At 47.3% G+C, this 23,625-nt stretch overlaps 1 protein-coding gene across 1 annotated transcript in view; it reads left to right on the top strand.

The window, feature by feature from the left end:
* The first annotated feature begins 2,029 nt into the window (after positions 1-2,029).
* LOC141271311 (beta-microseminoprotein-like) overlaps positions 2,030-23,625 on the top strand; it is a 75,616-nt gene continuing 54,020 nt past the window's right edge. The window contains exon 1 of the mRNA XM_073681423.1: positions 2,030-2,186. Coding sequence (XP_073537524.1) covers positions 2,073-2,186 — 114 coding nt within the window. The 5' untranslated portion in view covers positions 2,030-2,072. The remainder of the gene's footprint in view (positions 2,187-23,625) is intronic.

The following is a 23,625-nucleotide window of genomic DNA, read 5'->3' as shown; positions in this document are numbered from 1 at the left end:
ATCTCCTCCCATCCCTAGCCTTAGCCATACAACAGGGAAAGACAGGGTGAAGCATGCATGCGGCGATTGCTGAAGAGGCAATGTAGCATCAGCATCTCTGCCTCCTGCCGGGCAGAGACGCCGTTCCCCTCACCGCCGTGGTCCAGATCCGGTGTCCTTCCACTCCCCTGCTGCTGTGGCGCGCACCGCACGCAGATTCCCGGGCTCTGTGCTTAGGGCGCGTGCGCTCCCTCCCTCTTAAAGGGGCCGCGCGTGCCGTCCTATAGAGTCCCGGGCCAATGGCTGGAGGACTGCCCCTATATAAGGCACCTCCTCCAAAATGTAGGTGCCTGTGCAAGGTTGTTGTTCCGTATGCTAACACTTGCATCAGCCCTCAGTTCCCGCTGCCTGTCAGTCCTGCCCGCCAGTCTGTCTACAGTCCTGCCTGCCAGTCTGTCTGCAGCCCAGCCCGCCAGTCTGTCTATAGTTGTGCCCGCCAGCCTGCTTACCTGGAAGCACCTGTCTGATACCTATTGTGCCTGCCAGCCATCCTACTTAGAGCACCTGCCTGTAACCCGCCGTGCCCGCCAGCCTGTCTACCCGGAGCACCCGTCTGGCTATCTGCCGAACCAGCCTGCTTAACTACCCGGACCACCCGTCAGCCTTCCTACCATGCTCATTCGCTGTACCGGTCAGTTCCTGCCATCTGACCCGTGGGAGTTACCTGCTCTCACACAAGGTCAGTCCCAGAGTGGCACCTGGTCCACCTGCCTGGTCCCTCCCTGGTTCACGGAGTCGATTGAGCCGCCATGCGACCTTGGTCAGGCCGAGTAGGCACTTAGTCATGCCCCTCTGGTCCCTCCTTGCACCGAAACACAGAAGTTCCACCACCCGGACCCGTGACATGCAATATAGCGATGGTAGTTGAGACAGGGTGACACTAGACCAAACTAGGAGGTTTCCACTCCCCCCTTTGCCTAGAGTCTGGGCTCCCTTTCCCTCTTCCCTCTGTGTTGCACTAATTTTTCCCACACTTGGTGTGACATTTGGATACATTGTGTTTTGGTGTTGTTTGCATTTTTTAACAATTTAAAAATGAGGTTTAGTGATATGTCATATCTGTATCTCATGGTCCCATTTTGAATTGTATAATAACACAACATGAAATGATAGCATATGCTACATATTATAGAACAGACAAGAATGGAAAAACATCAAACACAGTATCCATATATCTAAAAGTCACCATGTCCTAACCACAGATAGCCTAGGAAAAAATGAAGAATATAGCACAATCACAAAGAAGAACACTATCTACAGCAGACAAATGAAGCAAGTTTACAGAGAAATTGATAAACACTTGTTTTACTTCCCCTTAAACTCCTACAGCAAATATTAAGATAATTATTAACCAGTTACCAAAGAAGTCATGAACAAATGGTGTTGGCAAAGTTAAGGAAAAGATTAACTTTCCACTAAAGTTTGAATATGAAAACAATCCCTGTTAGAGTTCTTCCCAATATCAGAATGTTATCTCATCATTTTCTTCATATATATTTAAACAAGTGTGCCAATGCAAATAATTTTTAACCCCTTGCTGATGTGAGACGTATCTATATGTCCCTGTGGCCTGGGCCTTAAAGAGAATCTGTCACCCCCTGGGACTTTTCAGACCTCTAATACAGGCATACAGGTGATAGAAATGTAAATGTATACATACCTGTATGTCCCATATTAGAGGTCTGCTTGCTTTGATATATCTTTTTATAAAATCCTTCTTCCTAGGCTTGGCGACTGGGGGACGCCAAGAAATGCCCACCTACCTATTTAATTTAAATATTCTCCTCCTGCTCTCCACTGCACGTCACAGGGCCCCTGAACTTTAGATCTGCACATCCCGCACATGCGCAATGCACCTATAAATTAAGGCGAGTTTTTTGTCCTCCCCCCATCAAAGCATGAATATGTATATTGTACTTTTCTATTAGTCAATCATTCTGTGAGAAATTATTTACTTTATTGCTTTACTAAATGTGGAAGCTACAATTCGAAACTCAAAATCTGATAAAAGCAAAAAAACAAAATGTGATGAAATGGAATGGAGAGAAAAGTCAACATTACGTTTTTTTTTACCCAGTCCTCCACCAAGTATAAATCTCAGGCTCAAAGTGAAAAATGGTCAGTGCCTGCAAAAGTATTCAAGGATGGTGAGTAGTGTTTCTTCGTTTTTGTTGGCTGACCTAAAATATTTTTTTTATGTGTTAGAGACTATGGAAGTGATTTTTCTGCACCATTTATAAAAAAATGAATCTGGATGGTCTTTTGTTTTCTTGTTAATAGAATAAATGAAATTAATCAAAATAATTAGTTTAAAGTATAGTCTGTAAGCATGTTGTATTATTTATAATTGGCTTAATAATGGTAGTGATTGAAAAGATACCAGGGAAGGGAAGAAATTAAATTAAAACATACTAAAACATTACAAGAGCCATAGAGTATGAGCCAGAGTTGCCAACTTAATGTTTTATTTTTTCTGAACAGCTTATTAAAAAATCACAGACAATATTTTTTTATGGACACATTGGAAAACCATAATAAATTACTATCATTATAAGCGAAACAGGTCTACAGCCCATAATGTTGATATGAAGAGGTCCGCTGTATAATAAATGCTTTGGTGTTCGTTGTTCAAGTCGAGCAAATTGGAAATGCTCGAGTGCTCTGTCCGAGTAATAAGCCCAGTTTTCCCTACCCCATTCCTTGGAATGAAAGCGCAAGTATGCAGCCAGCCACTCACCCACAGGCTGCAATTCTATGCTGCCAAATTTTAGACAGCTGCTTGAACTTTAAATGTGGCCTTTTAGGCTCTTGGAGGTGGAAGCTGTCAAACAACCTTATGGCGGTGGTGGCCAGGTGCCCATTCTTGATCCACAGCCTCCACTATTTGTCTCGGAGTCATCTCCGCCTTCCACAAGCACGGGTCCTATAACATTACCCATGCCCTCCACAGTGCATTTACTGGGAAGGACCGCCGAACCACAAACAAGTGGACAAGTGAATGTGGCCAGGGACGGTACGGAGCCAGTCCACAGCTTTTTGTGTGGGGTGTATTTCACCACAGCCATATTTTTTAGCTTGGTGAAATGACTGACTTGGGAAACCGTATCTACTCCAGCTGTCATTTCTCCCAGGAAGTCCTCTTATGCAGCTTGGCGCATAAGCAATGGCAGCCCGTCCAGCATCAGCTTGCACTTGTCGGTGGTGCATTGACACACAAACATCTTTCTTTGCCCTTTAATTTCATAAATACAGAGTTGGGCAATGGCCTGATCCGCAATGCGGTTTCAGAAATAACATGCAATTAAGCACGTCCAATCCACATTAAAAAAAAGCAGCCATAGAGTATCCGGGAACCTTCCCACACACTTTTCTTAGCCAGGACTGCTTCTCCGCAGGGTTGGACGGTCCCATCAGAGAATCCTCGAGTGGGCCCTGACTTCTCCATCAGGAGAGTTCATGATAGCGCAAACTTTGCAGCAGTTATGGGGATCTTGAGCGGGGAAGAAAGGTGAGCTCCCAGAATCAAATCCTCTGGTGGGCCCAATGTTTTTCAGTTTGAAACTGCTTCTCAGTGGGAGTTGTATTTCACCACAGCCATATTCTTTAGCTCGGTGAAAGGACTGGCATAGAAGGAAACCGTATCTACTCCTGCTGTCATTTCTCCGTTGCCAGGTTCTGCCCATTGTCACACACGACCATGCCTGGCTGTATGTTCAGTGGTGAGAGCCACAGATCAGGCTGCTGTGTTACAACTCTGCAGCAGTGGGCGGTTTGTCACCTAAGCATTAAGAATGTTATCTTCAGCACAGCCTGTTGCCCCTTGGCCAAGGCAGTGCTGCAGTGCTTCCAGCTTGTGACTAATGTGGTCATTTCGGAGATGGAGTCCGAACTTAAGGAGGAGGTGCAGGAGCTGAGCAATGTGATTACATGGAGGTTACATTGGCGAGTCTGGTTTTTATACTAAACAAATATCCTACTGTGTTTTTGTTTTTTTTATTGTATTTTTTTTTACGTTATTTTTTAACACAAATGCATTCACCGGGAAATGTTATTTTACCATTTTACAACCTCTCTGGCCATGTGGTGTGTGACACATCATCAGACACATCCTGTTTCCGCTTGGCCGAGGCAGTGCTGCAGTGCTGTCAGCTTATTACTGATGTGGTCATTTCGGAGATGGAGGAGGTGCAGGAGCTGAACAATGTGATTACATTGAGGTTACATTGGCGACGCTGTTTTTACACTAAAGAAAGATCCTATTGTTTGTGGGTTTTTTATGTTATTTTTTAAGACAAATGCATTCACCGGGAAATGGCATTTTAACATTTTACAACATTATCTTGCAATGTGGTGTGTGACACATCATCAGACACATCCTGTTTCATTTATGATGGAGGGACTCTGAAAGTCACAAAGCCTGTTTTTATAGGGCCATCAGGTAGCCCTTACTATTCTTAAAGGGCCAGCAGTTGGCACTAGCTATTGTTAGAGAGCCATCAGCCGGCTATGCTTTATTGTTCCCATTATTAATGAGTGGGTCTCCTATACTGTTATTGCATATGCAGTGACTGCAAGTGCTGCCAAAAATTTAGATGCAACTGAATACCCCTATGAAGAGACAGAGGAGGGTCTCCTATGTTCCCATTATAAAGGAGCGGGTCTCCTATAGTGGTAATGCCAATGCTGTGACTGCAAGGGCTGCCAAAATTTAGGAAAAACCCCACTAACAATTTAAAGACACATAGAGTTGGGCCACAGTAATGACATGTTCCCATTAGAAAGGAGAAGGCCTGCTATACAGTTATAGGGTATGCAGTGAGTCCAACTGCTGCCAAAATTTAGGAAAAACCCCACTAACAAATTAAAGACACAAAGTGCTGGGCCACAGTAATGACATATTCCCATTAGAAAGGTGCGGGTCTCCCATACTGTTTGCCTATGCAGTGAAGCAATGGCTGCCAAAAAGTTGGATGAACTACAATGCCCCTTGCAAGAGACGTAGATATGTTGATGTGGTATATATGGTGGTGATATGGTGGTGGAGGGTGAGTAAGCGGAGAAGGAGTTGGACAAGAGCAAACAGGCAAAATCAGGAAGCATATACCCATGTCTGGGTGTGAAGACAGAGGTGCACGGGAATAGAGTTAGACCTCCCCAAAAAAAGACACTGCATTTGAGTTTATGTTACGCTGCTATCATTCGGTGGTGTTGAGAAGTCTGGCCCAATCCAGCCCTTGTTCATTTTTATAAGAGTCAGCCTGTCAGCATTTTCAGTTGACAGGCGGATGTGCCTATCGGTTATAAATCCACCGGCGTCACTAAAAATCCGCTCTGACAAAACGCTAGCGGTAGGGCAGGCCAGGACCTCCAAGGCGTAGAGAGCCAGTTCATGCCACATGTCCAGCTTGAATTCCCAATAATTATAAGGCACAAAGGAATCACAGAGAATGTTGGTACAGTCGGCAAGGTCCGAAACTTTGCACTCTTTCTCAGAGTACCCCGCACCTCAGGGCCTGTGCGATGGGAGGGTCTGAGAAAACTGTCCCAGAACTTTGACAGTGTTACCCTGCCTCTGATGGATTGCATTTGTGGCTCTCTCGCCTGTACGCCTTGATTGTCCAACGAACTGTGACCTCTGCTGCCAGCGTTTTCAGATGGGAATTTTTAAATAATTCCACAAAAAGGGCCTTCTCGTACTGCATAATTTTATTAGGCCTGTCCTGCAATGGAATAAGGATCATAAAGTTCTCCCTGTAGCGTAGGTATAGAAGCGTCACCAACCAGTAATGACTGTCACCCAAAATTTGGACAACATGAAGGTCACAGGAAAGGCAGCGTAACATAAACTCAGCCATGTGTGCCAGACTACAAAGAGGCAAGACTTCCGTGTCCTCACTAAGAGGACGACTGACCATGCTCTCCTCCTCATCCTCTTCTTCCTCCTCCCTGTCCTCCGGCCATCCACGCTGAACAGACGGTATGACAGATATGCAGGTAGTACCGTCTATAGCGCACGAAACTAGCTTCTGTTTTTCCTCCTCCTCCTCCTTTTCCTCATAGTCACCCAATCCACGTTGGGATGAGATGAGGCTTGGCTGTGTTTGATCACCCTGTATGGTTCCTTGCTACATCTTATCGTGCTCCGCCTGCAATGCATTCTCTTTAACTGAGAGCAGAGAGCGTTTCAGAAGACAGAGAAGCGGGATGGTGATGCTAATTATGGCGTCATCGCCACTCACCATCTTGGTGGAGTCCTCAAAGTTTTGGATGATGGTACAGATGTCTGGCATCCATGTCCACTCCTGAGGTCTTATGTGTGGAGTCTGACCTGAATACCGATGGCCTTTTTGATGCTGGTAGTCAACAACTGCCCTCTTCTGCTCACAAATCCTTCCTAACAACTGCAATGTAGAGTTCCAACGTATGGGGACATCACACACCAGTCTGTGAGCTGGAAGCTGCAAATGCTGCTGAAGCACGGCAAGGGCGGCGTAAGCTGTAGTTGACTTTCTAAAATGGGCACACAGGCAGCGTACTTTGACAAGCAGATCCGGCAGATCCAAATAGGTTTTGAGAAACTGCTGAACCACGAGGTTAAGCACATGGCCCAGGCATGGTACGTGTGTGAGCTAACCTCGTCTCAAAGCCACCAACAGGTTCCAGCCATTGTCACACACGACCATGCCTGGCTGTAGGTTCAGCGGTATCAGCCACAGATCTGCCTGCTCTTTCAGAGCGGTCCACAACTCTTCAGCATTGTGTGGTTTGTCTCCTAAGCATATTAGCTTCAGCACAGCCTGTTGCCGCTTGGCCGAGGCAGTGCTGCAGTGCTTCCAGCTTGTGACTGATGTGGTCATTTCGGAGATGGAGGCTGAAGAGGAGGAGGATGAGTTGCAGGAGCTGTAGAATGTGGGGGCAACCCTGATTGCCCTAGGGCCCGCAATCCTCAGGGTCAGGAGGACGTGTTCCGTCCCAAGGTCCGACTGGGTCCCGGCTTCCACTATGTTAACTCAGTGTACCGTCCCTGCCCACAAGCACTCATCCACGTGTCCGTGGTTAGGTGGACTTTCCCAGTAACTGCATTTTTGAGGGCACGGGTAATATTGTGGGACTCTTGCTTGCGTAATGCGGGGACGGCACACCGGGAGTAATAGTGGCGGCTGGGGACCGAGTACCGAGGGTCGGCCGCCGTCATCAGGTTGTGGAAAGCTTCCATCTCCACGAGCCTAAAAGGCACCATTTCAAGTGCAAGCATTCGCGACATGTGTGAATTTAGTAGTGTGGCCTGTGGAGCATTAGCTGCGTATTTGTGCTTGCGTTCAAAGGACTGTGCTGGGACAAGGATGTGGACGTACTTGCTGATGGTGCTAGTTGAGAGTGTTCAACGACAGGTGCAGGGCCGGATACATCTTGGCATACGCCATGTACAGGGGATTGGTGTGCACGCACAACAGCGGAACAAGCAGTGGTGTCACCCGCAGATACTGTTGCTGGACCCTGAGGTTTTGCCCACTTAATCTTGTTCTTTGCTGCCATGTGCCTGATGCTGCTGGTGGTGGTCAGGCTGCTAGTTTTGCTACCCCTGCTGGTGCTAGCCACCTGGCAGGTGGTGCAAATGGCCTTTTTGGGGTTATCGGCAGAGTCTTTAAAAAACAACCAGACTCGGGAAGACCTAACAATTGTACTGGCAACTTCCTTCGTGATTGTGTTACGGGGAACGGTTGCCTGCCTTCTTTCTGACAGCCACCACACAGCTTCTTCCTGCCTGTTGTGGTGCTACGCCTCCCTCCCCCTGTGTACTGCTGTCATCGCTCTGCATGTCACCTTGCCAGGTTAGGTCAGTGACTTTATCATCCACCACCTCATCTTCCACTTCCGCATCCTGGTCCTCCTCCTAACTTTCTGGCAATTGTGTCTCATCATCATTCACCTCTTGTGATACTTTCCCACCGTTGCCTTCGTGCTACCGTGGCTGCTCAAATATTTGGGCATAGCTACATGCGATCTCTTCTTGCCCAGCTTCAAGGCCCGAATCTATAAATGGAAAAGTGAACAGCTCTTTGGAGTGTCCAAGTGTGGGATCAGTTGACTCCGGGCACTCGGCATGGTGGGAGGAAGGAGGATCAGGGTGAGGAATATGCAGTCCAGACTCACGGCTACTGAGACTTAACCGTGTGGAAGACGGAAGGTGGTGGTGGTGGCTAAGTGACTGGAAGCATTATGTGCTATTCAACCAATAACCTTTTCACACTGCTCTGTGTTCAATAGTGGTGTTCTGCGGTCCCCTATTAATTGGGACAGGAAGGTCGAGCGACAAGATGTGGGTGTTTGTTGTGGCACAATTTCAGCTTGCCCACGGCTTCGGCCTCGTCCTCTGCATGCACCATCACCATCACGTTCACTTCCCCGTCCCTTGCCACGCGCCTTGCCCATTTTGAATGGAGGACAATATTTTCCACGTTCTCTACAAATGGCTGGATTTGAACCGCAGTGATATGTGATACGTGTGACTGAAAACCACAGTTTTAAATAGCTTGCCTGTAGGTTACTATTTTTCATAGCGACCTCGTGTCAATAAGTTCACTGACACACTGCAACAAAATTTAAATGGAGGCCAATATTTTCCACATTCACTACTAATTTCTGGATTTTTATCGCTGTAATAGGGAAAGGATCTGGCTGTATTCTTCAGTGCCAACAAGCAAATGGAGCAGAAAAATGGTGTACTCTGGATTGCTTTTTAAGCAAATAACCAGGATTAAGATTCAACAAATTTTTTTCCCTGGCCCCTGATATCTGGGGCTATGTCTAGAAATATCTATAAGAACAGCAGCAGCAGGAACGTTCAATGGACCCTCTTGCACTATATGCACTGCAGTCTGCCACATACACTGCCTGCCTGCCTAGCATGGATTATATGCAGCTGAATTAGTCCTCAGAAAGACTGTTTGTTCAGATGGATATTATAGATATATGTTGTGGAATACCTATACTAACTCTAAACAAGCAAATCTCTCCCTGACGCAGCAGCACCTCTCCCTACTCTGCCTGATTCCGGGTAGACTGTGATGAGCATGGCGGCCCCCGGTCTTATATACACCTGATGATGCTGTGCGGCCTGTCAATCACTGTAATGCCCACAACCAACATAGCTACGGCATAAGAGTGCGTGGCAGGCGATCCCTGCATGTTCATTGGCTCTCTAAAGAGCGCCAAACATGCATGGAGGAGACTGGAGCTCCCCCCCGAGTAACCCAGAAATACTCGTCGAGCGCCAAGCATCTCGAGCAGTGAGATGCTCAGGCGAGTACCGAGCAGTGGCGAGCACGTTCGCTCATCATCACTAATAATGATAATTACAGGTAAAATAATCTGTATAAGCTTCTTCAGCATAAAAAAATGTAAGACATCTATGATTTTTTTGAACGGACAGGGCATAAATGTGCCCTATTTTTACGGATTGTCCTTTAATTTCTGGCGGTTGACAGCGCTGGTATGAGCCCTTCTCTAAGAGGAACCTATTTATATTTAAAATGAACTTTTAATGATTATTATTAAATATATACATAAACTGTAAGGAGGAAAGAAATGGTCTTTAAAATCCACTGTTTACCTACTTTGTCTCTCTATAGTATTTATTTATTGCTGTAGCTTATTATTTATACTGCTATCGTTGCCAGTGTGTTTTTGAACAGACTTATTGTAAATTATGGCTATGTGCCCACGATGCAGAATTGAAGCAGAAAATTTCCGCAGCATTTCTGCATGTTCTTGGCAGTAAAAACGCTTGCGGATTTTACACACATTTTTGCAGCGTTTTTGCAGCGTTTTTACATACGGATTTGACTTGCGTTTTTCAAATGCATTGTGACCTCAAATCCGCATGCGGAAACGCACAAATAATGGACATGCTGCAGATTTTTCCATATGTGGTGGAAAACTACTGCTTTGGTGTACGGCAGGGTTCGGAAGAGAAAGAAGCGCTATGTTGGCTGGGATAGGTTGCAGACACCTTGTCACATTTGAAGAGTCGCTGACAGGCCAAAACAGCAGAAACCCCCACAAGTGACCCCATTTTGTAAACTACTGCTCTCAAGGAATTCATCTATGGGAGTAGTGAGTATTTTTTAACCCTCAGATGATACACAAACTTGTATAACATTGGGCTGAGTAAATGAAATACTACTATTTTTTTCACTAAAATGTTGCTTTGACCCCAAATTTGCAGTTTTCAAAAGGGGTAATAAGAGAAAATGTTACACAACTTCTCTAACTACATCAATACCACAAAAGAGGTCGAAAACTACTTTTCATGCACAATGCAAAGCTCATAAGGGAAGGAGCGCCATGTTACAGAGCAGATTTTACTGTTGTGGTTTGCAGGTGACATGATCCACTGTGAGAGCCCCTGAGGTCCCAGAACAGCAGAAACCCCCATAAGTAACCCCATTTTACAATCTACACTTCTCAATGAATTCATCTAGGAGTGCAGTGATCATATTGACACCACATGTGACTCACAGAAATTTATAACCATTGGGCAGTGGAGAAAAAATAACTATATTTTTTACCACAAAAAAATTGTTTAAGCCTCAGATTTACCTTTACAGTGAAATAGGTAAAAATGGTACCGAAATGTGTCACACAATTTCTTCTAAACGTGGCAATACCCCATATGTGACTGTACAGTACCGCTTAGCCATACGGCAAGACCCTCGAGGGACACAGCGCTATTTCACTCTTGGAGAACAAATTATTGTAGAATAGTTTGCGGACTCCAGAGCCCCTAAGTGCTAGAAGAGCAGAATCCGCCATTCAAGTGACCCCATTTTGGAAATTATTCCACTTTGGGAATTTACCTACAGGTGTAGTGACAATTTTGACTTTGTGAGTGTTTTGCAGAAACAAGCAGCAGTGGATGTTGCTGAGTGAAAATTTCAAACTGCCGTTGAAATTACCAGTACATTGTAGAGACCAGTACATTGTAGTGACCAGTACGTTGTAGTGACCAGTACGTTGTGCCCAGCTCATGCTTCTGGAGACATGCGTCGGTAAATTAGGCAGGCTCTCATCGCTACAGGAATGCCAAACACGTGTACCTTAAATGTAGTTTAGGCACATTGTGGGGCTCAGAAGGGAGGGGAGCATTTGGATCTGGGAGCACAGAATTTTCTGAATTTCTTTTGGGGGGCAAGGGCCATTTTGCTTTTCCAGAGCCTTTGTGCTACCAGTAACTTGGAAGTCCCTTATATTTTCATTAACAGATGACAGACCTGAATGAGGACTTGCTTTTTTTTGTGGATTGAGTTGAATCTTTTATTGGGAACATTTTACATAACGTTTATCCTGCGTTCTACGCTGAGCACTTACATCGGGGTTTCCATCTAAATCTCCAAGTGATGTAATTCAGATGACACCCCCGAGGAATCCATTCACTATAGTGTGGCAGCAGAGTTACTCTGGACTCAGTCTGGCCTCTGTTTAGTGGTGTCCTTTTTTTCAAAGGTGCACAAAACTGTGGCCAACTGTACTTTTATGCACGCCTTAAAAAAACTGACACCGTGGGATCATAGGCCAATATGGCGTCCATCTGCCTCATTACAGGGAATCTTCCAAAGAGGTTCTGTCTGAATCACGTATTTCAGAGATTTCCACGGAAACCCTGGTGTAAGCGCTCAGCGCAGAATAAATGTGAACCGCGCCTTACTGCGTTGTTTTGGGAAGTAGAATGAACAAATCAGCAGCAGGTGAAGAATTGGTTTTATTTATTTTTTACGCCGTTCCTCATGCAGTATAAGTGATTAAACGGTTTTATTCTTCGGGTCGGTGCGATTACAGCAATACAAGATACATAGCGAGTTTTTATGTTTGCCAGCTGTCACACACTAAAAGACGTTTTGTTTTGCAAAATCTAGTTTTTGCATCGCCATATTTTGAGAGCTATAATTTTTCCATATTTCAGCCGACAGAGTCATGTAAGGGCTTGTTTTTTGTAGGACGAGTTGACGTTTTTATGGGTACCATGTTTGGGTATGTGACTTTTTTTGATCGCTTTCTATTCCATTTTTTGGGAGATAGAATGAAAAAAAACAGCAATTTAGGATTTATTTCTTGAGGTTTTTTTTAATACCATTGTGGTAAAAGTGATAAGGCAGTTTTATTCTTCTGGTCAGTACGATTACGGCAATACCACACTTACTTTGTTTGTTTTTTTGTGGCTTTTTTCACAATAAAAACTATTTTATAGAAAAAATAACTGTTTTTGCATCTCTTTGTTCTTAGAGTTATAACCTTTTTATTTTTCCGCTGATGGAGCTACATGGCAGTTTTTTTTGTGGGATAAGATGATGTTTTTTGCGTTACCATTTTTATTTCCATTTGGCTTTTTGATCGCATTTTATTCCACTTTTTGTGTGACGATATGATGAAAAAGCATAGCTTTTTTGCTCCGTTTTTTTTTTTTTTTAGGGGTTAATTAGTGTGACAGTTTTATAGATCGGGTTGTTCCGAATGCGGCGATACTAAATATGTGTACTTTTTTTGTTTTTGCATAAATATACGGATTTATTGGTTTTACATATATATATCTATAATATAATGCTGCAAGCGTGTCTCTGTCTGAAGCCTCGATAGACTGTGCATGTGTGACGCGCAGTCTGGCTCCAGACAAAAGCACACATGGAGCCGTTACAGGTAAGAGGAGTGTATGGCGCTGGAGATCACGGTATGCGTAGACACTGAACGCATACCGCGAACTCCGGCGCCATACTTACCTGACCAGGAAGACCGGAGACCGGGGAAGGAGTGAGGCGCCGGATCGGCGCATGCGCATAGCGCTATCCGGTGCCATTTTACTGAAGACACATTTGCAGTGTGTCTTCAGCAAAATAGCACCGGACAGCACGGTTTTCCGGCAGCCGCACTCCTCCCCCGGCCTCCGGCAGAACAGGACGCAGCAGCGCTGGAGCACAGAGAAGAAAGGTGAGTATAAGTGTTTCTTTTTTTGTATGTGTGTACAGTGTGAAAGGGATAAGCGGGCCACACATACCAGGATTGTGGGGTGAGGAGACTATGCATACCAGGATTGGGGGGTGAGGGGCCCATGAATACCAGGATTGTGGGGTGAGGGGACCATGCATACCAGGATGAGGGGTACCACACATACCAGGATTAGGGAGTGAGGGGACCATGCATACCAGGATTGGGGGGTGAGGGGTATCACACATACCAGGATTGGGGGGTGAGGGGACCATGCATACCAGGATCGGGGGGTGAGGGGTACCACACATACCAAGATTGGGGGGTGAGGGGACCATGCATACCAGGATTGGCAGGATGAGGGGTACCAAGCATACCAGGATTGCGGGGTGAGGGGACCATGCATACCAGGATTGGGAGGTGAGGGGTACCACACATACCAGGATGAGGGGTACCACACATACCATTATTGGGGGGTGAGGGGACCACACATACCATTATTGGGGGGTGAGAAGACCATGCATACCAGGATTGGGGGGTGAGAGCACCATGCATACCAGGATGAGGGGTACCACACAAACCATTATTGGGGGGTGAGGGGACCATGCATACCATTATTGGGGGGTGAGAAGACCATGCATAATAGGATTGGGGGGTGAGGGGACCATGCATACCAGGATTGGGGGGTGAGGGAACCATGCATACAAGGATTGGGGGGTGAGAGGGCCATGCATACCAGGATTGGGGGGTGAGGGGACCATGCATTCCAGGATTGGGGGGTGAGGGGTGCCATGCATACCAGAATAGGGATGTGAGGGGTGCCATGCATACCAGAATAGGGATGAGGGGTACCATAGATACCAGGATAGGAATGCGGGGTACCATGCATACCAGGATGAAGGGTACCATACATACCAGGATAGGGATGAGGGGTACCATGTATGCCAGGATAGGGATGAGGGGTACCATGTATACCAGGATTGGGGGTGAGGGGTACCATGTATTCCAGGATTGGGGGGGTGAGGGGACCATGCATACCAGGATTGGGGGGTGAGGGGTACCACACATACCAGGAATGGAGGGTGAGGGGACCATGCATACCAGGATTGGGGGGTGAGGGGACCATGCATACCAGGATTGGGGGGTGAGGGGTACCATACATACCAGGATTGCGGGGTGAGGGGACCATGCATACCAGGATTGGGGGGGTGAGGGGACCATGCATACCATGATTGGGGGTGAGGGGTACCACACATACCAGGATTGGGGGGTGAGGGGACCATGCATACCAGGATGAGGAGTACCACACATACCATTATTGGGGGGTGAGTGGACCATGCAAACCAGGATTGGGGGGTGAGGGGACCATGCAATCCAGGATTGGGGGGTGAGGGGACCATGCATACCAGGATGAGGGGTACCATACATACCAGGATAGGAATGAGGGGTACCATGTTTACCAGGATTGGGGATGAGGGGTACCATGTATACCAGGATTGGGGATGAGGGGCCCATGCATACCAGGATAGGGATGAGGAGTGCCATGCATACCAGGATGTGGGCGAGGGGCCCATGCATACCAGGATGAGGGATACCATTCATACCAGGATAGGGATGAGGGATGGGGTACCACACATACCAGAATTGGGGGTGAGGGGTGCCATGCATACCAGGATTGGGGGTGAGAGGTGCCATGCATACCAGGATTGGGGGTGAGGGGTGCCATGCATAACAAGTTTGGGGGTGAGGGGTGCATGCATACCAGGATTGGGGGTGAGAGGTACCATGCATAGCAGGATTGGGGGTGAGGGGTGCCGTGCATACCAGGATAGGATGGTGGGGACAGGATGGGGGCAGCACAAATACCAGGAGGGGGCCGCACATACCAGCATGGGAGACCATAGACCAATAAAAATGCTCGCCACCTGGGCATAGAACGGGTTCAGTAGCTAGTATATATATTTTTTTGTTTGTTTGTTTGTTTTTTTTATTTTGTGGTATTTTCTTTTAACAGTTTGAAAACATTTTGAGACTTTTTTTTTACATTTTTACTTAGTCCCTGTATGGAACTTCAGTTTTTATTTTTCTGATCACTGGTCTCATGCAATGCTATAGACATGTATTGAATTGCATGGCAGACCTAGAAGTCATCATGTGACCTCCGGCTGCCTTGACAACACCAGGTCCTATCACGGGGCCGTCGGAAAGGTGAGTGGACGACCCTCTCTCTCACTATCTCCTAAATGTCGCTATGGATCGCGGCATCTAGAAGATAGCAAAGGGTTAATATCATTGGGACCTGATCTGATCACGTTCCGATGATGTACCCTGTCAGAGCTGTAGTTCTGCACCGCAACCGCAGCGCTGGCAGAACCCTGTTTTTGGTTGTCATTAAGATTTAAAAAGAGAAAACACAGTAGTTTGACAATAAATGGCTTCACCCAACCAATAGCAGTGAGTGGAGAAAAAGTTTTTTGTTATCATTCATATTCTCTGAAACAAGGCCAAGAAAGCAAAAATTCGTCCGGGGTATGTAAACTTTTGAGCACAACTGTATATTATAATGAATAAACAGGGAGTGAACAAGCTAGCGACATATTGGACCCTCTATCTTTTTCCATTTATCAAGAAAGATCTCTTTTAGAGCCTGGATGCTGGATGGAGAGTGATGCTCAACTTGTCTCTTCAGAATTCCCCATAGGTGTTAGACTGGGTTCATATCAGGAGACATACTTTCCCTGAATCACTTTCACCTTGTTCTTCTAAAGAAATGCAATACATGCGTGTTTTAGATCATTATTATGTTGGAAAAGTGCAGGTCTACAAAGGACACAGAGTAATGGTAGAATCTTCAATATGTTGCCAATTTGTTGATTCCATGCTTAGAAGATTTGTTGCTGTCCTTAAACATCATGGAGTTCATATAAAATACTAGATGGTGCATTTTGTGATTAGTGTTGAGCCACCCCCGTAGTGTTCGAGTTCGGTTCGGTTCGTCGAACACCCGTGTGTTCGCCGAACTGTTCGTCGAACTGTTCGTCGAACACCTTCGAACACCGTTAAAACCAATGGCAGGCAAACAAAAACACATAGAAACACATAGAAAACACCTTCAAAGGTGTCTAAAAGCTGACAAACTGCTCAGAAGACATAACTAACACATGGAAAAGTGACAAGTACATATAGTCATGCGAAAATAAAAGAGGTGGAGGAGTAAAAGGAGGGGGAGACACAGATATAGGCATGTCATGCCCTTCTAAAATCCAAAAAGTGAGAAGCCGACACGGCCAGTCCGCTCCTGCCCGTGCCACCTCCGTGTCGCCGGGTTTGTGCCAGAGCCGCGGTGAACCCTGACGGCCAGCCCCCCTCTCCCAATACTGGTGCCTGTCCGCTGGTGGGTCGAGCGAGCCCCCCTGTGGTGGAGGCAGCTCTAAGCTTTTTAATTTAAATTGTCTCTCTAATTTGAATGAATACACTTTAAATCCATTTACAAGGATCTATTGGAGGGCAAGTCTCATGCCAGCAGCCGCGGTAATTCCAGCTCCAGTAGCGTCCACTAAAGCTGCTGCAGTTAAAAAGCTTTTATAAGGATCGAGCTCGGCTGTCCACCGCAAGGCATCCTACTGCCAGTCCCAGCCCCTATGCCTTGGGGTGCCTCCTGATGCTCTTCACTAAGTATCCCATGGTCCCGAAGCATTTCCTTTGAAAAAATTAAGTGTCTAAATTACAGGTGGTGCAGCTTGCTTAACAGCCGGGATAATCCGCTGACTAGCAGACACTGCTACTAGGCACAAAGTATTTCCTGGGCTAGATGCAGTTAAAAATTTGTAATTAGATACTCTCGTTGGATGCTGAGAAAGCATTCCATAGAGTCTCCTGGCACGCCATATATGATTCTCTTAAAAAGCTTGGGGTAGGGGTCTAGGGGACCCTTTTATAGCCAAAATCACGGCCCTGTATCGCAATACGTCACCTAGGCTGAAGATAAATGGAACTGTAGCACCCTGAGGGCTCGGTTGCTACAGACGTATTGCACCTCACCCAGAGGTGTGATATCTCACTCTCAGGTAAGGATGGAGTGTGGATCAGGACCCGACACCTGCATGCATTACACCACATTGCCGTGGGGCAGGGCGACCAATATGCCCCTGAGATGGGCACGACAGTCCCTGTCCCTGGCTGGAGTGGGGGGAGGGAACACTGAGGAAGGGGAACCCTGTAGTGCAGGAGCAGGGAGGAAGCAGTTCCTGGGTGCATTGAGAAGGGAGTATAAAAGGTGGGCACCATCTTAGTTCAGTGCAGAGAAGTCTGAGCAGAAGTGGCAGGGAGCAGGGGCTCTGCATGAGCTCTGCTCCGGAGGCGGGCCTAGTAACAGAGGCCCAGGCCTGCAAGATGGAGAAGGAAGGAAGAGGAGCGGAGAAGGCTCCAGGAACGAGGAATGAAGGGATCCCAGGGGTGCGGACGGGCGAGTCGCCACCGCACGCCCGAATCCACCTGCGTGGAGGGGTCAGGCCAAAGGGGGAGACCGGTCCCCGAACTAGTGGAGGCAGGAAACGACCCTCAGCTAGAAACCGGAGGCTCTGACATTTTATGTGGCGCAGCCCCTCGCTACACCCGCTAGGAAGGCACCACATAGGGTCAGGGAAACTGGCGCCAAGTTTACCAAGAGGAGGCCCGAGGCAGCCGGACAGAAGTTGGTAAGAAAGGCCAGACAAAGGACACACAAAGGGGGTCCTGTGAAGTGCTCCAAAGTTATCTGGGAGTTGTCTGAGCCTCTCACCTGGTGAGCACAGTACGACGTGGGCAGCCGTTACCTGCAGACGTGGTCTGGATAATAAGAACTGTGAGTAAAGGCCCTGAACTGCATCACTGACTCCGTGTCGTTACTGCTGCTGCCCTGCACCATCACCCCCATCCTCCGCATACACTGCCCTGAGGCTATACTCCTCCCGTGGGGAGTTATGCTACGCTCCGCTGCACCCACAACACCAGCCTCAGCGGTCTGCCCTGTAGCGGCGGTTCACTCTGACCGCAATCCACGGGTGGCGTAGTCGGACATTTAAACATCAAAACCACATAAATAGTTCCGCCACTGGTTTGACCGCCCTGAGCCACGGAACCGGGTCGCCGCCACGAAGACTACAACCACCAGCATCCACCAAAAAGGGTCCGGCTCCGGGTGTCCCAAGGCCCAGGGGGTGCGTCAGAACATTTTCATCACCTTTCACAATCACCAATGGGACAAGGCAGTGATGTCCTCTGTCCCCTCTCTTATACATCCTAGTGACGGAGCACCTGCTCTCATCAATTCGCCATAACCCCAATATTAGGTGGATTGAGGTGGGAGGCACCGAGTACAAGTGCTCTCTATTTGCTGATGATGTCCTAGTATATATCACTCAATCACATATATCCATCCATGCTGTTATGGCTGAAATAGATCACTTTGTTACATGGTCAAATTTTAAAATCAATGCAGCGAAGTCTGAGGCCCTCTATGTCTCCCTCCCCAAATCCATATAGGATTCCATCCAGTCCAACTTTCCCTTTGCCTGGCCCTCACAGGGTATCAAATACTTAGGAATTCCTATTCATAGAGACCTCTCCCATCTATGTTATCTTAATTTTGGGCCCTTTATTGAACAACTCCATACAGACCACGCTTGGCAAGTTAGAACTGTAAGATTCACTACGTGAACCACTGGTGTTTTGTGGAAAAGCACATGTACACTGCGTTCCAAATTATTATGCAAAAAGTGTTTAGGAGTGATAAGGGAAGAATTTGTTTGTTTGTCAGTTAAACTCATTGATGGTGATGTGTGTCAGGGCTCTTTATATCACTGTAAGCAATTGCAGACACCTGTGCTAATTAGTTTGGCAGGTGTGTCCAATGAAAGGCAAGACTACTTAAGAAGGCTCTCTCACATTATTAAGCAGCCTACATTTTCTGCCAAAATGGGAAAGAAAAAGGATGTGTCGGCTGCTGAGAAGCAACAAATTGTGGAGTGTTTAGGTCAAGGCATGACTACAATCAACATTGTGCGATGATCAGGATGAAGTGTCTTGGCAATCAAGAAGTATGTAGCTGATTCACAGTACACACGTGTGCGTGCTGATAAGGGCAAATTGAGGACTCTTTCCTACAGGCAATTACGTCAGGTTGAAAGAGCAGCGTCAAAAAAGCCTTGTCATAGCAGCAGACAAGTTTTTGAAGCTGCTTGTGCCTCCAACGTCCCCCGAACAACAAGATGCAGGGTCCTTCAGAGGTTTGCAGCTGTGCATGCGCCATCCTGTCGACCTCCTCTATCCACTTCACACAAGCAGAAACGGCTCCAGTGGGCCAAACATTACATGAAGACTGATTTCAAAACTGTTTTGTTCACGGATGAGTGCCGTGCAGCGCTCGATGGTCCAGATGGATGGAGTGGAGGATGACTGGTTGATGGACACCCCACGCAAACACGGCTACAGCGCCAACAAGGAGGAGGTGGAGTAATGTTTTGGGCTGGAATCAAGGGGAGAGAGATTGTCGGCCCCTTTAGGATCCCTGAAGGCGCTAAAGATGAACTCCATAATGTATGTGGATTTTCTCAAACAGCACTTCCTGCCATGGTTCAAGAAGAAGAACCGTGTATTTCACAGCAAGATCATTTTTCTGCATGATAATGCACCATCTCATGCTGCACATAAAACATCTGCATCTCTGGCTGATATGGGCATAAAAGGGGACAAACTTATGGTGTGACCCCCATGCTCCCCTGACCTCTACCCCATTCAGAACCTTTGGAGCATCATTAAAAGGAGTGTCTATGATGGCGGGAGGCAGTTCACATCTAAGCAACAGCTCTGGGAGGGTATTCTGTCCTCATGCAAAACAATTGAAGCAGAAACCATTCAAAACCTGACAAATTCAATGGACGAGAGAGTTCAGAAGCTCCTTTCGAACAAGGGGTCCTATGTGAAAATGTAACATCACCTAGAATAAAGTTTTGAGTTGAAAACTGTTTGATTTCAGTTTCTAACAACCTGCTAATGCTTATAATTTCAAAAATGACCATTTTTTTGGTCTTTATTAAAATGAAAAGGTTGATCGAAAAGTTTGGGGGATCTAAGAGTGTGGCAACCCAGTAGTCATGATTACTTCGAATTCTGACAATATGAGGGTCATGCTGCAGGTAGTGCAGCAAGAAGGCACTTATGTGCCTTGCGCATCTCGGAGCCCCAAAATTATTTTCCGGGCTAGATGCAGCTAAAAATTATTTTTAATTTTAAATCTGGTGAAGCTTTAGTATAGATGGCCTAATAGGATCAGTGCTGCACACTGCTACAAAGCCCAAATTATTTTCCAGTCAAGATACAGATAAACATGATTAGTAATTTGAAAGCTTAAAACTGTTGGTAGGGTGATTTTAACCAATCATCAAGCTTTTACTCTCCCCAGGATGACACAGGGGTAGAAAAGTCGTTTCGGATCCATGATTTGTTCATCTTTATGAATGTGAGTCTGTCTACATTATCAGTGGAGAGCCGCGTGCGCTTATCTGTCAGCACACCACCAGCAGCGCTGAACACACGTTCAGACAGAACGCTGGCTGCGGGGCATGACAAGATCTCCAAGGCGTAAGTGGCTAGCTCCGGCCATTTATCCAGATTGGAAGCCCAAAAAGAGCAAGGGTCCAGTGACACAGTCGTGGCTTCAATGTTTACTTGGAGATACTCCTGTACCATCGTCTCTAGGCGTTGACTATGTGTCAGACTTCTTGTCTCCTGTGGCCTTGCAAAGGATGGGCTAAAAAAGTGGTGAAATGATTCCGCAAAATTGATGTTACCAGCAGATACTGTGGTTCTCTTACGGTTTGAGTGCTGAACACTTGACGGTCCCACGGTTGGCAAGTTGGAACTGTGAGATTCACTACGTGCACCACTGGTATTTTGTGGAAAAGCACATGTAAGATTCTGCAACAGTCTCTGCTGATACTCCTGCATGCGTGCATCCCTTTCTATGGCAGGAATAATTTCTGCAAATTTACTTTTGTACCGGGGATCTAACAGTGTGGCAACCCAGTAGTCAGGATTATTTCTAATTCTCACAATTCGAGGGTCATGTTGCAGGTAGTGCAGCAAGAAGGCACTCATGTGTGTTGCGCATCCAGGAGCACCAAGTCCCTGTTGTGTTGGTGGCGAGGTAACAATCATGCTTCCTTCCTCTGTCCTCTCCCCCCAACCTCGCACAACAGAAATGTGATCAAGGTCTCCCTCATCTGATGAGTCTTCCATCAGTTCGTCCTCCACTTCTTCCTGGGCTCCTGCACCTTCCTCACTAGTTTGGCTGCTACCATGCGCCCTGGTAAAACCATCTCCCCCACCCTCACATGCCTGCCGCCTTGGTGCTGCCGACCGTCTGGACCTTGCAGATGTTAGCCCTTCCGCATACAACTCGTCCTCCTCTACTTCCTCCACCTCCTCTTGTGCCACCACCTGACTCCGAATTCTGTTTAACATGTGCTCCAGATTGTAAATCACCGGAATAGTCATGCTGATAATGGCATCGTCAGCACTAAACATCTTCGTCGCCATTTCAAAACTGTGCAGAAGGGTGCATAGGTCCCTGATCTGAGACCACTCCTCCAGCGTGATTTGCCCCACCTCTGAATCTCGTTGGCCCAGGCTATACGTCAGAACGTATTGCACCAGGGCTTGTCGGTGCTGCCACAGTCGCTGCAACATGTGCAGAGTTGAATTCCACCGGATAGGCACATCGCATTTTAGCCGGTGAAGTGGCAGGCCCAACGACTTCTGTAGAGATGTAAGTCGCTGAGCTGCGGGATGCGAACGGCGGAAGTGAGCACACAGCGACCGTGCCCTCTGCAGAAGGCCATCTAGTCTGGGATAGTGGGCTAAAAATTGCTGGACAACCAGGTTCAACACGTGAGCCATACAAGGCACGGCGAAGGGCCGCACCCAGGTTTGCAGCATTGTCGCACACGGCCTTCCCTGGTTTCAGGTCCAGTGGAGACAACCATTCATGAAATTGGTTCTCCAGAGCTGACCACAACTCCTCAGCTGTGTGACTCACATTTCCCAGACATTTCAATGTAAAAACCGCCTGATGACGTTGAGCCCTACTGCCAGCATAGTAAGGAGGTGTGCAGGATCCCTTCTGCGCAGTTAGAAAGCTTGTGGCATGACCAGACAGGCTTTGGGTGCAGGTGGAAGACCGAGAGGAGGTTGAGGAGGCAGAAGCAGTGGAGGAACTTTGACATAAAGAGGATTGACGCACAACTCGTGGGGACGGCAAGACTTGGACAGCAGCCCCTTGTCCTGCTGTCACCATAGTTACAGAGTGCCCAGTCAGCGACATGTAACGCCCCTGTCCATGCCTACTCGTCCAAGTGTCTGTGGTGAAATGCACCCTGTCACACACAGAGTTTCTCAAAGAAGCGGTGATGTTATGTGCGACATGCTGGTGGAGCGCAGGCACACCTTTCTTTGAGAAGTAGTGCCGACTGGGCATCTGGTACTGGGGCACTGCGACGGACATAAGGTCTCGAAAATCCTCTGTGTCCACCAGGCGGAAAGGCAGCATTTCTGTAGCCAAGAGCTTGCAGATGGTGAAATTCAACCTCTTAGCTTTCTCATGGCTAGGAGGAAATGGTCTTTTACTTGTCCACATCTGAGGGACCGAGGGCTGGCTATTGTGCTTAGACGGGGTTGATAAGGGTGTCCCCGGCAAACTGCCGGTCTGTGAGGAAGATGCAGGCGGACATGTTAGGTTGCCTTGATCCAAAGGTGGTGCTATCGATGTCGGACAGCGCTCAACACCAGCTGGTGTTACCACCTCCAAAGAAAATGATGACCTGCCAAACACGCTGGCTGTTGCGGGTAAAGAGGTGGCAGGTCTGCGCCCCAAAACAGGTGTGACTGCTGTCCCCCCAGTCACAGAGGATGAAGAGGCCGTGGATGCACAAGATATGGCAGACGGTGGTTGGCCCGGCCGGCTAGGTCGCATTGTAGCACACTGAGCTTCCCACTGCAACTTATGCTTCATGTCCATGTGCCGGTTCATGCATGAAGTACTCAAACTATGTATTTTTTGGCCTCTACTTAGCTTTTGCTGACAAATGTTACAGATAACACGAGTTGGGTCATCTTTATCGATCTGAAAAAATGCCCAGGCTATGCAAGGCTTAGCACCCATGCGACCTGAAGAGCCACCACGACTTGTGGTGAGAGGTAGAGTTGTGTTTGAGGATGCAGTTGTTGACGTGCTTCCAGTACTACGTCTCTGTCCAGGAAGGCGCAACCTGACCTCGTCGTCACTAGCATCTTCCTCCACCTCCTCTGCTGACCTCATCTCTTGGCTGACTGTGGGTTGACAGTAAGTGGGATCTCCGACCTCATCATCATCACCCTGTGCGTTATCACACCCGTCGTCCTCAGAGCCAACCTGTTCCTGCCCTGACAAAAAACTAAAGTTGTCGCTCCAATCAGGTATTTGAGTCTTATCATCGTCTTCCTCATTGTCTCCACCAACAGGAGTTACAGTTTGGGAATGAGGGTCTACATTATGGTCAGAACCTTCTGCGTCTGGTCCTGGATCCGACTCAT

This window comes from Phyllobates terribilis, unplaced genomic scaffold (assembly GCF_046119375.1).
Source record: "Phyllobates terribilis strain yellow unplaced genomic scaffold, ASM4611937v1 Scaffold_5__5_contigs__length_657084704, whole genome shotgun sequence".
NCBI lineage: Eukaryota > Metazoa > Chordata > Amphibia > Anura > Dendrobatidae > Phyllobates > Phyllobates terribilis.
Note: the sequence above shows the minus strand (reverse complement) of the source record. Positions and strands in the feature narration are given on the sequence as shown.